The following is a 14039-nucleotide window of genomic DNA, read 5'->3' as shown; positions in this document are numbered from 1 at the left end:
AGGGACACAGGGAAAGGCAGATCAGGGGGGGCAGGCAGAGAAGGGACACAGGGAAAGGCAGATCAGGGGGGCAGGCAGAGAAGGGATACAGGGAAAGGCAGATCAGGGAGGCAGGCAGAGAAGGGATACAGGGAAAGGCAGGTCAGAGGGGCAGACAGAGAAGGGATAGAGGGAAAGGCAGATCAGGGGGGCAGGCAGAAAAGGGATACAGGGAAAGACAGATCAGGGGGGGCAGGCAGAGAAGGGATACAGGGAAAGACAGATCAGGGGGGGCAGGCAGAGAAGGGATACAGGGAAAGGCAGATCAGGGGGCTGGCAGAGAAGGGATACAGGGAAAGGCAGATCAGGGAGGCAGGCAGAGAAGGGATACAGGGAAAGGCAGGTCAGGGGGGGCAGGCAGAGAAGGGATACAGGGAAAGGCAGATCAGGGGGGCAGGCAGAGAAGGGATACAGGGAAAGGCAGGTCAGGGGGGGCAGGCAGGTCAGGGGGGCATACAGGGAAAGGCAGATCAGGGGGCAGGCAGAGAAGGGATACAGGGAAAGGCAGATCAGGGGGGCAGGCAGAGAAGGGATAGAGGGAAAGACAGATCAGGGGGGGCAGGCAGAGAAGGGATAGAGGGAAAGGCAGATCAGGGGGGGCAGGCAGAGAAGGGATAGAGGGAAAGGCAGATCAGGGGGGGCAGGCAGAGAAGGGATACAGGGAAAGGCAGGTCAGGGGGGGCAGGCAGAGAAGGGATACAGGGAAAGGCAGGTCAGGGGGGGCAGGCAGAGAAGGGATACAGGGAAAGGCAGGTCAGGGGGGGCAGGCAGAGAAGGGATACAGGGAAAGGCAGGTCAGGGGGGGCAGGCAGAGAAGGGATACAGGGAAAGGCAGGTCAGGGGGGGCAGGCAGAGAAGGGATACAGGGAAAGGCAGGTCAGGGGGGGCAGGCAGAGAAGGGATACAGGGAAAGGCAGATCAGGGGGGGCAGGCAGAGAAGGGACACAGGGAAAGGCAGATCAGGGGGGCAGGCAGAGAAGGGATACAGGGAAAGGCAGATCAGGGAGGCAGGCAGAGAAGGGATACAGGGAAAGGCAGGTCAGAGGGGCAGACAGAGAAGGGATAGAGGGAAAGGCAGATCAGGGGGGCAGGCAGAAAAGGGATACAGGGAAAGACAGATCAGGGGGGGCAGGCAGAGAAGGGATACAGGGAAAGACAGATCAGGGGGGGCAGGCAGAGAAGGGATACAGGGAAAGGCAGATCAGGGGGCTGGCAGAGAAGGGATACAGGGAAAGGCAGATCAGGGAGGCAGGCAGAGAAGGGATACAGGGAAAGGCAGGTCAGGGGGGGCAGGCAGAGAAGGGATACAGGGAAAGGCAGATCAGGGGGGCAGGCAGAGAAGGGATACAGGGAAAGGCAGGTCAGGGGGGGCAGGCAGGTCAGGGGGGCATACAGGGAAAGGCAGATCAGGGGGCAGGCAGAGAAGGGATACAGGGAAAGACAGATCAGGGGGGGGCAGGCAGAGAAGGGATACAGGGAAAGACAGATAAGGGGGGGCAGGCAGGTCAGGGGGGCATACAGGGAAAGGCAGGTCAGGGGGGGCAGGCAGAGGTGGTGTACAGGGGGGAGGACAAGATGGCGTACTAGGGGACAGACAGAGATGGCGTATGGTCGGGAAGAGATGGCGTACAGGGGGACAGACAGAGATGGCATATGGGGGGTAGAGATGGGGTACAGGGGGAAGGACAGAGATGGCGTATGGTCGGGAAGAGATGGCGTACAGGGAAGGGCAGGTCAGATCAGTGCAGTGATAGTAAATCAGGGAATACGGTGCTGGGGTGAGGTAAGCCAGATTTGGCAGAATTACCTGCTGCTCCATCACCACTCGAGCTATGGCGGCTTGGACAACGTTTGTCCTGTCCAGACAGTCCATGCAGTTTACTCTGAAGATCCCGTCCTGCTTACAGATCACACCAGCCTGATCCACCCTAGTATAATATTATTATTATTATTATTATTACTATTATTACTATGTGAGCAGCCGTCTCTCTCGTTCTCCGCTGTCTCAGGAGCTTCCTCTCTGTTACCTACCAGCACCACTTCATGTCCATAACTATATCACTGATGGCATCAGTCAGAGTCTGGACGTTCTCAAACTTCATCCCGCGGCTGCGAATACAGAAGATACAGAGACTTATATTACAGGTATTCAGCCTTTCCCCAATTACCCACCCACACTGAGGAACAGAGGCGCCTGATCTGCCAGACACAAGCACGACAGCGTAATATTCCCTACCAGCATGTAACTACACTAGTTCTATACACAGAAGCCGCTGAGAGGACAACAGCAGGAAAGCCACACAGTACTAATAGTGCTCAGCAGAGATTCCAGGACCTTATGGTAGGACAATAAGGAAAATACACTACACACAGATCACCGCCTCCATTATCGCTTCCTTTTCTGTACATAAACCGCATGAAAGACGGGACATGGATATCTGTAAAGTAACTCAGGTCCTTAGTTTATATAGGACCAGTCCCGGAACCCATTACAGTCTCCGATACACCCACCTTATACACTGGGAGACACTGAATGATGGGAGGAGAGGAGTTACCATTACAGAGGACATAATACACGGTGATTTGGGCTCATTACTATATGAAGTGCTCAGTAGCCAATCAGATACTGCACAAATCAACCATTACCAATCCACGTCTTCAGCAGCAATGGGTAACAAGTGTCCACATAACCCTGATATAAGCAGACTACAACTGGTGCGTGTATAGTATGTAAGGCCTAAACTATTACACCCCAACCACGGCACACCGCACCCAACGACTAAGTCCCCCTTATGCTGTCCACATTTCATACCACCTACTCCACTCTCTACTCTAACAGCTCTGCAGCCCTACTTACAAGGCACCGCTCTAACCCCCTATAGCCACCTTCATCCCCCTCCTCTGCCTCCTCCCCTTCCCCTCCTCACTCTCTGCTCTTACAGTTCTGCTGCTCTACTTCTAGGCACCGCTCTAACCCCCTATAGTCACCTTCCTCCCCCTCCTCTGCCTCCTCCCCTTCCCCTCCTCACTCTCTGCTCTTACAGCTCTGCTGCTCTACTTCTAGGCACCGCTCTAACCCCCTATAGCCACCTTCATCCCCCTCCTCTGCCTCCTCCCCCTCCTCACTCTCTGCTCTTACAGTTCTGCTGCTCTACTTCTAGGCACCGCTCTAACCCCCTATAGCCACCTTCATCCCCCTCCTCTGCCTCCTCCCCCTCCTCACTCTCTGCTCTTACAGTTCTGCTGCTCTACTTCTAGGCACCGCTCTAACCCCCTATAGTCACCTTCATCCCTCTCCTCTGCCTCCTCCCCTTCCCCTCCTCACTCTCTGCTCTTACAGTTCTGCTGCTCTACTTCTAGGCACCGCTCTAACCCCCTATAGTCACCTTCATCCCCCTCCTCTGCCTCCTCCCTCTCTGCTCTTACAGTTCTGCTGCTCTACTTCTAGGCACCGCTCTAACCCCCTATAGCCACCTTCATCCCCCTCCTCTGCCTCCTCCCCTCCCCCTCCTCACTCTCTGCTCTTACAGCTCTGCTGCTCTACTTCTAGGCACCGCTCTAACCCCCTATAGCCACCTTCATCCCCCTCCTCTGCCTCCTCCCCTTCCCCTCCTCATTCTCTGCTCTTACAGCTCTGCTGCTCTACTTCTAGGCACCGCTCTAACCCCCTATAGCCACCTTCATCCCCCTCCTCTGCCTCCTCCCCTTCCCCTCCTCACTCTCTGCTGTTACAGTTCTGCTGCTCTACTTCTAGGCACCGCTCTAACCCCCTGTAGTCACCATCATCCCCTTTCTCTGCCTCCTCCCCCTCCTCACTCTCTGCTCTTACAGTTCTGCTGCTCTACTTCTAGGCACCGCTCTAACCCCCTATAGCCACCTTCATCCCCCTCCTCTGCCTCCTCCCTCTCTGCTCTTACAGTTCTGCTGCTCTACTTCTAGGCACCGCTCTAACCCCCTATAGCCACCTTCATCCCCCTCCTCTGCCTCCTCCCCTCCCCCTCCTCACTCTCTGCTCTTACAGTTCTGCTGCTCTACTTCTAGGCACCGCTCTAACCCCCTATAGTCACCTTCCTCCCCCTCCTCTGCCTCCTCCCCTTCCCCTCCTCACTCTCTGCTCTTACAGCTCTGCTGCTCTACTTCTAGGCACCGCTCTAACCCCCTATAGCCACCTTCATCCCCCTCCTCTGCCTCCTCCCCTCCCCCTCCTCACTCTCTGCTCTTACAGCTCTGCTGCTCTACTTCTAGGCACCGCTCTAACCCCCTATAGCCACCTTCATCCCCCTCCTCTGCCTCCTCCCCTTCCCCTCCTCATTCTCTGCTCTTACAGCTCTGCTGCTCTACTTCTAGGCACCGCTCTAACCCCCTATAGCCACCTTCATCCCCCTCCTCTGCCTCCTCCCCTTCCCCTCCTCACTCTCTGCTGTTACAGTTCTGCTGCTCTACTTCTAGGCACCGCTCTAACCCCCTATAGCTACCTTCATCCCCCTCACCTGCCTCCTCCCCTTCCCCTCCTCACTCTCTGCTCTTACAGTTCTGCTGCTCTACTTCTAGGCACCGCTCTAACCCCCTGTAGTCACCATCATCCCCTTTCTCTGCCTCCTCCCCCTCCTCATTCTCTGCACTAACAGCTCTGCTGCTCTACTTCTAGGCACCGCTCTAACCCCCTATAGTCACCTTCATCCCCCTCCCCTTCCCCTCCTCACTCTCTGCTCTTACAGCTCTGCTGCTCTACTTCTAGGCACCGCTCTAACCCCCTATAGCCACCTTCATCCCCCTCACCTGCCTCCTCCCCTTCCCCTCCTCACTCTCTGCTCTTACAGTTCTGCTGCTCTACTTCTAGGCACCGCTCTAACCCCCTATAGTCACCTTCATCCCCCTCCTCACTCTCTGCTATTACAGCTCTGCAGCCCTACTTCTAGGCACCGCTCTAACCCCCTATAGCCACCTTCATCCCCCTCCTCTGCCTCCTCCCCTTCCCCTCCTCACTCTCTGCTGCTCTACTTCTAGGCACCGCTCTAACCCCCTATAGTCACCTTCATCCCCCTCCTCTGCCTCCTCCCCTTCCCCTCCTCACTCTCTGCTCTTACAGTTCTGCTGCTCTACTTCTAGGCACCGCTCTAACCCCCTATAGCCACCTTCATCCCCCTCCTCTGCCTCCTCCCCTTCCCCTCCTCACTCTCTGCTCTTACAGTTCTGCTGCTCTACTTCTAGGCACAGCTCTAACCCCCTATAGTCACCTTCAGCCCCCTCCTCTGCCTCCTTCCCTTCCCCTCCCCTCCTCACTCTCTGCTCTTACAGCTCTGCTGCTCTACTTCTAGGCACCGCTATAACCCCCTATAATCACCTTCATCCCCCTCCTCTGCCTCCTCCCCTTCCCCTCCTCACTCTCTGCTCTTACAGATCTGCTGCTCTACTTCTAGGCACCGCTCTAACCCCCTATAGCCACCTTCATCCCACTCCTCTGCCTCCTCCCCTTCCCCTCCTCACTCTCTGCTCTTACAGTTCTGCTGTTCTACTTCTAGGCACCGCTCTAACCCCCTATAGTCACCTTCATCCCCCTCCCCTTCCCCTCCTCACTCTCTGCTGCTCTACTTCTAGGCACCGCTCTAACCCCCTATAGCCACCTTCATCCCCCTCACCTGCCTCCTCCCCTTCCCCTCCTCACTCTCTGCTGCTCTACTTCTAGGCACCGCTCTAACCCCCTATAGTCACCTTCATCCCCCTCCTCTGCCTCCTCCCCCTCCTCACTCTCTGCTCTTACAGTTCTGCTGCTCTACTTCTAGGCACCGCTATAACCCCCTATAGCCACCTTCATCCCCCTCCTCTGCCTCCTCCCCTTCCCCTCCTCACTCTCTGCTCTTACAGTTCTGCTGCTCTACTTCTAGGCACCGCTATAACCCCCTATAGCCACCTTCATCCCCCTCCTCTGCCTCCTCCCCTTCCCCTCCTCACTCTCTGCTCTTACAGTTCTGCTGCTCTACTTCTAGGCACCGCTATAACCCCCTATAGCCACCTTCATCCCCCTCCTCTGCCTCCTCCCCTTCCCCTCCTCACTCTCTGCTCTTACAGTTCTGCTGCTCAACTTCTAGGCACCGCTCTAACCCCCTATAGCCACCTTCATCCCCCTCCTCTGCCTCCTTCCCTTCCCCTCCCCTCCTCACTCTCTGCTCTTACAGTTCTGCTGCTCTACTTCTAGGCACCGCTATAACCCCCTATAGCCACCTTCATCCCCCTCCTCTGCCTCCTCCCCCTCCTCACTCTCTGCTCTTACAGTTCTGCTGCTCTACTTCTAGGCACCGCTCTAACCCCCTATAGCCACCTTCATCCCCCTCCTCTGCCTCCTCCCCTTCCCCTCCTCACTCTCTGCTCTTACAGTTCTGCTGCTCTACTTCTAGGCTGTGAACTATATACTGCCCCATCCATACTCCCCACTTAGCGCCACCCTTGTGTACTCCCTCCATATAACCCTGCACCCGTCTCACGTGCTCCTGGGCAGTGACTGAGGTCTGGTCAGTAGCTGGACCTGTTTATAGCAGATGATTGGTCATTGTATAATTTTGCTGGGTGGATTTATGTATTATTCTTTGTTGTTTAATACTAATAAATGTTCTCGCCCCCTGGACGGCGCTGCGGACTATATACGGCGCCTTACAAATGAAACATAATAAGATAGGGCTCAAGGGACAAGTAATGTCACAGGCACTGGATGCAGCACTAATGGCGCAATCCTCACAGTGGGGACAATGCTGAGCGCAGCGGCAGGTGAGTACTGTACCGCGGGGGTAACGCCAGAACCAGCCGTTGGGCCACCAGTGAGCAGCACACAGGCAGTGGTCACACAACATATGCGAGGTCAGTGACAAAGGCCCCTCGGACACCTTACCAGTGCTCGTGAAAGTCAAAGGTCACGTATGTGAGGTTCGGACAGTTAAACATTAAGACCTGCTTCAGGTACGCATCCCCAATTATCTTTTCCCGGCCGGTCTGGTCCACCAGATTAAGAAGAACCTGCAAACGCCAAGGAGGAGGAGACTGGTGAGAGGGGGTGGCACTAAGCTGGGACAAAAGGGAGTCACACCGGATGGTTACTCACCTGCTTCTTGTACACTTCCAGCTCCTGGGTAAAATGTAAGCAGAAGTACGGGTTGGTTTCTGTCTCGCCTGGATAAAGCAAATGCACAATGTATACTGTAAGCTGTGACCAGTAACACTGTCTATACACCAGCACATCGCACGCCCGTATACTGCTCTACAGGCTCAGTATACAGATGCTTCCTACCACATCAAGTCTCAATACGCAGATCGACTTTCCAGGCGTGAGTGAGCCCCCAGGTCCTGCGCTACTCTGCTAGCGTTGGGTGACTTTTTCCCCAAAACACACGATGCAAATAGGACGCAGCGGGAGACTGTGCTTATTAATTTGATATACGACTGTACATGAACCACCCTTGGAATGAAATAAGCTTCAGCCGCTACAGTACATTATAGCACTTCTTATACAGAGTCAGATCACACACAGATATACGTCACTTATATTAATCAGCATCGAGTTCTGACTTCAACGCATGCTCGTCAAAAAAGACGCAAAAAATACGTCCAGCGCTAGAGTCGTCTCAGTCATAGTACAGCAGGATAATGAAGACGCCATCACCTGTGCCCCTATGGCGGACCATGGCCTGCCAATAACCTGCGGGGTCCTGCCCTCTGACACGCATCATTGCTACTACATGGGAGGCGTGTGTGTCACACAAAGCAGGGTCATGCCTGGTATGATGTGTGGGGGTCACCAGGCTGGTATGAGGATCGGGGATTGTTTTTGTTGGTATGTGATGGGCGTACGGGTGATATAGGCCGGTATCCAATCAGCCCCGATGCCGGAACTTATCAGGGATTTTGTTTCACCTGCGTCACACAGGCAAAACCATAGCCGTGAAAAGAAGCCATTTTTCTCCCGATAGCGGCAGTAAAAATAAAGAGGTCCGTGACTTTTCGCGATTCCTATGTGTTTTCGTGAGAAAAACAGAAAATTTGCGGACGGAAAGACGGGGTTTAATTAGATATCACGAAAAAAAACATGGATACCGGCCATAGTGTGTAAATGGGATTTACATACACCGATGATTCGGGTACTGAAATGATAGATAATAATGTAGAACACGGCAATGCTGTACAGAAACACACACTATATACTAATATACCCCCGGTCATCTCACCTTTATCCAGCCGAGGACGTGGCTTGTACCGATAGCCGGCCTGACTCCAGAACACGGCAATGCTGTACAGAAACACACACTATATACTAATATACCCCCGGTCATCTCACCTTTATCCAGCCGAGGACGTGGCTTGTACCGATAGCCGGCCTGACTCCAGAACACGGCAATGCTGTACAGAAACACACACTATATACTAATATACCCCCGGTCATCTCACCTTTATCCAGCCGGGGACGTGGGTTGTACCGATAACCGGCCTGACTCCAGAACACGGCAATGCTGTACAGAAACACACACTATATACTAATATACCCCCGGTCATCTCACCTTTATCCAGCCGAGGACGTGGCTTGTACCGATAGCCGGCCTGACTCCAGAACACGGCAATGCTGTACAGAAACACACACTATATACTAATATACCCCCGGTAATCTCACCTTTATCCAGTCGAGGACGTGGCTTGTACCGATAGCCGGCCTGACTCCAGAACACGGCAATGCTGTACAGAAACACACACTATATACTAATATACCCCCGGTCATCTCACCTTTATCCAGCCGAGGACGTGGCTTGTACCGATAGCCGGCCTGACTCCAGAACACGGCAATGCTGTACAGAAACACACACTATGTACTAATATACCCCCGGTCATCTCACCTTTATCCAGCCGAGGACGTGGCTTGTACCGATAGCCGGCCTGACTCCAGAACACGGCAATGCTGTACAGAAACACACACTATGTACTAATATACCCCCGGTCATCTCACCTTTATCCAGCCGAGGACGTGGCTTGTACCGATAGCCGGCCTGACTCCAGAACACGGCAATGCTGTACAGAAACACACCCTATATACTAATATACCCCCGGTCATCTCACCTTTATCCAGCCGAGGACGTGGCTTGTACCGATAGCCGGCCTGACTCCAGAACATGGCAATGCTGTACAGAAACACACACTATATACTAATATACCCCCGGTCATCTCACCTTTATCCAGCCGAGGACGTGGCTTGTACCGATAGCCGGCCTGACTCCAGAACACGGCAATGCTGTACAGAAACACACCCTATATACTAATATACCCCCGGTCATCTCACCTTTATCCAGCCGAGGACGTGGCTTGTACCGATAGCCGGCCTGACTCCAGAACACGGCAATGCTGTACAGAAACACACACTATGTACTAATATACCCCCGGTCATCTCACCTTTATCCAGCCGAGGACGTGGGTTGTACCGATAACCGGCCTGACTCCAGAACACGGCAATGCTGTACAGAAACAAACACTATATACTAATATACCCCCGGTCATCTCACCTTTATCCAGCCGAGGACGTGGGTTGTACCGATAGCCGGCCTGACTCCAGAACACAGGGACGGAGCCCCGGCTCTGCACGAAGGACAAGGTGTGGTTGTGCACATGGATAAATTGTTCTGTCTCCACATAGTTTGCAACGTGTCCATTTTTATCTACCCCGCGGCGTTTATACCTCATGCCTAGGAAAAGGCAAAGACAGGGAATAGTTCTATTACACGGTGTGCGCTACGTGACAATGGCGGCTCCTGTTACTGCGCACAGGCGGCGCCACTGAGAACGTCAGCAACTACCCAGAGGCAGCCTGTGCTCCGTCCCATACCAACATTACCACACTACACACCACTACCACACATACTACACATACACACACCACTACCACACACACACAACACTACCACACATACACACACCACTACCACACTACACACCACTACCACACTACACACACACACACACTACCACACATACACACACTACCACACATACAACACTACCACACTACACACAACACTACCACACTACACACACATACAATACTACCACACATACACACACCACTACCACACTACACACACATACAACACTACCACACATATACACACCACTACCACACTACACACACACACAACACTACCACACATATACACACCACTACCACACCAATACAACACTACCACACCAATACAACACTACCACACCAATACAACACTACCACACATATATATATATATATATATATATATATATATATATATATATATATATATACACATACACACACACACATATGCCACTACCACACATATACACTCCACAGACACCGCCCCCCCACCGGTGACCCTCCACAGACACCGCCCCCCCACCGGTGACACTACACAAGCACAGCCCCCCCACCGGTGACCCTCCACAGACACCGCCCCCCCCACCGATGACACTACACAAACACCGCCCCCCCCACCGATGACACTACACAAACACCGCCGCCCCACAGACAGATACCGCAGCCACAAAGAGACACTGCCCCAGAGACTGGCCTCCAGCTCAGGACTCACCTGCTCGATGTCGACTCCTCCGCGAGATTAAAGCAACCAGGAATCGGGGGTGCACATCATCCACACATGTGGGTTCTTGAGGAGGGGTCTCTGGACTGCTCTTCTCATCATCTGAAGACTCATTATAGTTTACCACAAGCTCCTCAATCTGTACAAACCCCTGAATAATGGGCAGGATCCAGTTTCCCCCATGGTGATCCTGTGGAACAAGGACAGGGCACACGCTATAGGAACTATGGCACACGCTATATACCAGGGTGTAAGGTATTACGGAATGATGTCATAAGGGAACACACTAAGGAACTGGGTGACGTCAGATCATATCGCAGCACAGGAATATTATTATAATATAATGTATATAAACTGAACTGACGGAGACAGAACGAGGCTCTGCCATAGTATCCCCCGGCCCACAGGAGCTGGTTACAGCTAAGGGACAAGTAATCTAGTACCCCCGGCCCACAGGAGCTGGTTACAGCTAAGGGACCGGTAATCTAGTATCCCCCGGCCCACAGGAGCTGGTTACAGCTAAGGGACCGGTAATCTAGTATCCCCCGGCCCACAGGAGCTGGTTACAGCTAAGGGACCGGTAATCTAGTATCCCCCGGCCCACAGGAGCTGGTTACAGCTAAGGGACCGGTAATCAAGTATCCCCCGGCCCACAGGAGCTGGTTACAGCTAAGGGACCGGTAATCAAGTATCCCCCGGCCCACAGGAGCTGGTTACAGCTAAGGGACCGGTAATCTAGTATCCCCCGGCCCACAGGAGCTGGTTACAGCTAAGGGAGCGGTAATCTAGTATCCCCCGGCCCACAGGAGCTGGTTACAGCTAAGGGAGCGGTAATCTAGTATCCCCCGGCCCACAGGAGCTGGTTACAGCTAAGGGAGCGGTAATCTAGTATCCCCCGGCCCACAGGAGCTGGTTACAGCTAAGGGAGCGGTAATCTAGTATCCCCCGGCCCACAGGAGCTGGTTACAGCTAAGGGAGCGGTAATCTAGTATCCCCCGGCCCACAGGAGCTGGTTACAGCTAAGGGAGCGGTAATCTAGTATCCCCCGGCCCACAGGAGCTGGTTACAGCTAAGGGAGCGGTAATCTAGTATCCCCCGGCCCACAGGAGCTGGTTACAGCTAAGGGAGCGGTAATCTAGTATCCCCCGGCCCACAGGAGCTGGTTACAGCTAAGGGAGCGGTAATCTAGTATCCCCCGGCCCACAGGAGCTGGTTACAGCTAAGGGAGCGGTAATCTAGTATCCCCCGGCCCACAGGAGCTGGTTACAGCTAAGGGAGCGGTAATCTAGTATCCCCCGGCCCACAGGAGCTGGTTACAGCTAAGGGAGCGGTAATCTAGTATCCCCCGGCCCACAGGAGCTGGTTACAGCTAAGGGAGCGGTAATCTAGTATCCCCCGGCCCACAGGAGCTGGTTACAGCTAAGGGAGCGGTAATCTAGTATCCCCCGGCCCACAGGAGCTGGTTACAGCTAAGGGAGCGGTAATCTAGTATCCCCCGGCCCACAGGAGCTGGTTACAGCTAAGGGAGCGGTAATCTAGTATCCCCCGGCCCACAGGAGCTGGTTACAGCTAAGGGAGCGGTAATCTAGTATCCCCCGGCCCACAGGAGCTGGTTACAGCTAAGGGAGCGGTAATCTAGTATCCCCCGGCCCACAGGAGCTGGTTACAGCTAAGGGAGCGGTAATCTAGTATCCCCCGGCCCACAGGAGCTGGTTACAGCTAAGGGAGCGGTAATCTAGTATCCCCCGGCCCACAGGAGCTGGTTACAGCTAAGGGAGCGGTAATCTAGTATCCCCCGGCCCACAGGAGCTGGTTACAGCTAAGGGAGCGGTAATCTAGTATCCCCCGGCCCACAGGAGCTGGTTACAGCTAAGGGAGCGGTAATCTAGTATCCCCCGGCCCACAGGAGCTGGTTACAGCTAAGGGAGCGGTAATCTAGTATCCCCCGGCCCACAGGAGCTGGTTACAGCTAAGGGAGCGGTAATCTAGTATCCCCCGGCCCACAGGAGCTGGTTACAGCTAAGGGAGCGGTAATCTAGTATCCCCCGGCCCACAGGAGCTGGTTACAGCTAAGGGAGCGGTAATCTAGTATCCCCCGGCCCACAGGAGCTGGTTACAGCTAAGGGAGCGGTAATCTAGTATCCCCCGGCCCACAGGAGCTGGTTACAGCTAAGGGAGCGGTAATCTAGTATCCCCCGGCCCACAGGAGCTGGTTACAGCTAAGGGAGCGGTAATCTAGTATCCCCCGGCCCACAGGAGCTGGTTACAGCTAAGGGACCGGTAATCTAGTATTCCCCGGCCCACAGGAGCTGGTTACAGCTAAGGGACCGGTAATCTAGTATTCCCCGGCCCACAGGAGCTGGTTACAGCTAAGGGACCGGTAATCTAGTATCCCCCGGCCCACAGGAGCTGGTTACAGCTAAGGGACCGGTAATCTAGTATCCCCCGGCCCACAGGAGCTGGTTACAGCTAAGGGACCGGTAATCTAGTATCCCCCGGCCCACAGGAGCTGGTTACAGCTATGGGACCGGTAATCTAGTATCCCCCGGCCCACAGGAGCTGGTTACAGCTATGGGACCGGTAATCTAGTATCCCCCGGCCCACAGGAGCTGGTTACAGCTATGGGACCGGTAATCTAGTATCCCCCGGCCCACAAGAGCTGGTTACAGCTATGGGACCGGTAATCTAGTATCCCCCGGCCCACAGGAGCTGGTTACAGCTATGGGACCGGTAATCTAGTATCCCCCGGCCCACAGGAGCTGGTTACAGCTATGGGACCGGTAATCTAGTATCCCCCGGCCCACAGGAGCTGGTTACAGCTAAGGGACCAGTAATCTAGTATCCCCCGGCCCACAGGAGCTGGTTACAGCTAAGGGACCGGTAATCTAGTATCCCCCGGCCCACAAGAGCTGGTTACAGCTATGGGACCGGTAATCTAGTATCCCCCGGCCCACAGGAGCTGGTTACAGCTATGGGACCGGTAATCTAGTATCCCCCGGCCCACAGGAGCTGGTTACAGCTATGGGACCGGTAATCTAGTATCCCCCGGCCCACAGGAGCTGGTTACAGCTAAGGGACCAGTAATCTAGTATCCCCCGGCCCACAGGAGCTGGTTACAGCTAAGGGACCGGTAATCTAGTATCCCCCGGCCCACAGGAGCTGGTTACAGCTAAGGGACCAATAATCTAGTATCCCCCGGCCCACAGGAGCTGGTTACAGCTAAGGGACCAATAATCTAGTATCCCCCGGCCCACAGGAGCTGGTTACAGCTAAGGGACCAATAATCTAGTATCCCCCGGCCCACAGGAGCTGGTTACAGCTAAGGGACCAATAATCTAGTATCCCCCGGCCCACAGGAGCTGGTTACAGCTAAGGGACCGGTAATCTAGTATCCCCCGGCCACAG

The 14039-nt window shown here is 54.4% G+C and overlaps 1 protein-coding gene across 3 annotated transcripts in view; it reads right to left on the bottom strand.

Annotated features, from left to right (window-relative positions):
• Positions 1-14039, bottom strand: part of INPP5F (inositol polyphosphate-5-phosphatase F) — a 144485-nt gene that overhangs the window by 22388 nt on the left and 108058 nt on the right. Inside the window, exons 7-12 of one of the 3 annotated variants that reach the window (XM_088466446.1) lie at positions 10626-10824; positions 9573-9752; positions 7133-7200; positions 6923-7047; positions 2071-2148; positions 1847-1967 (exon numbers count right to left, since the gene is read on the bottom strand). In XM_088466446.1, the coding sequence (XP_088322572.1) occupies positions 1847-1967; positions 2071-2148; positions 6923-7047; positions 7133-7200; positions 9573-9752; positions 10626-10824 (771 nt within the window). The other 2 variants (XM_088466448.1, XM_088466447.1) reach the window with 2 other exon arrangements.

The sequence above is a fragment of the Taudactylus pleione genome, unplaced genomic scaffold, assembly GCF_031769625.1.
Source record: "Taudactylus pleione unplaced genomic scaffold, aTauple2 ptg003137l, whole genome shotgun sequence".
NCBI classification, from domain to species: Eukaryota; Metazoa; Chordata; class Amphibia; order Anura; family Myobatrachidae; genus Taudactylus; species Taudactylus pleione.
The sequence above is the reverse complement of the archived record's forward strand: the minus strand, read 5'-3'. Positions and strand labels throughout refer to the sequence as shown.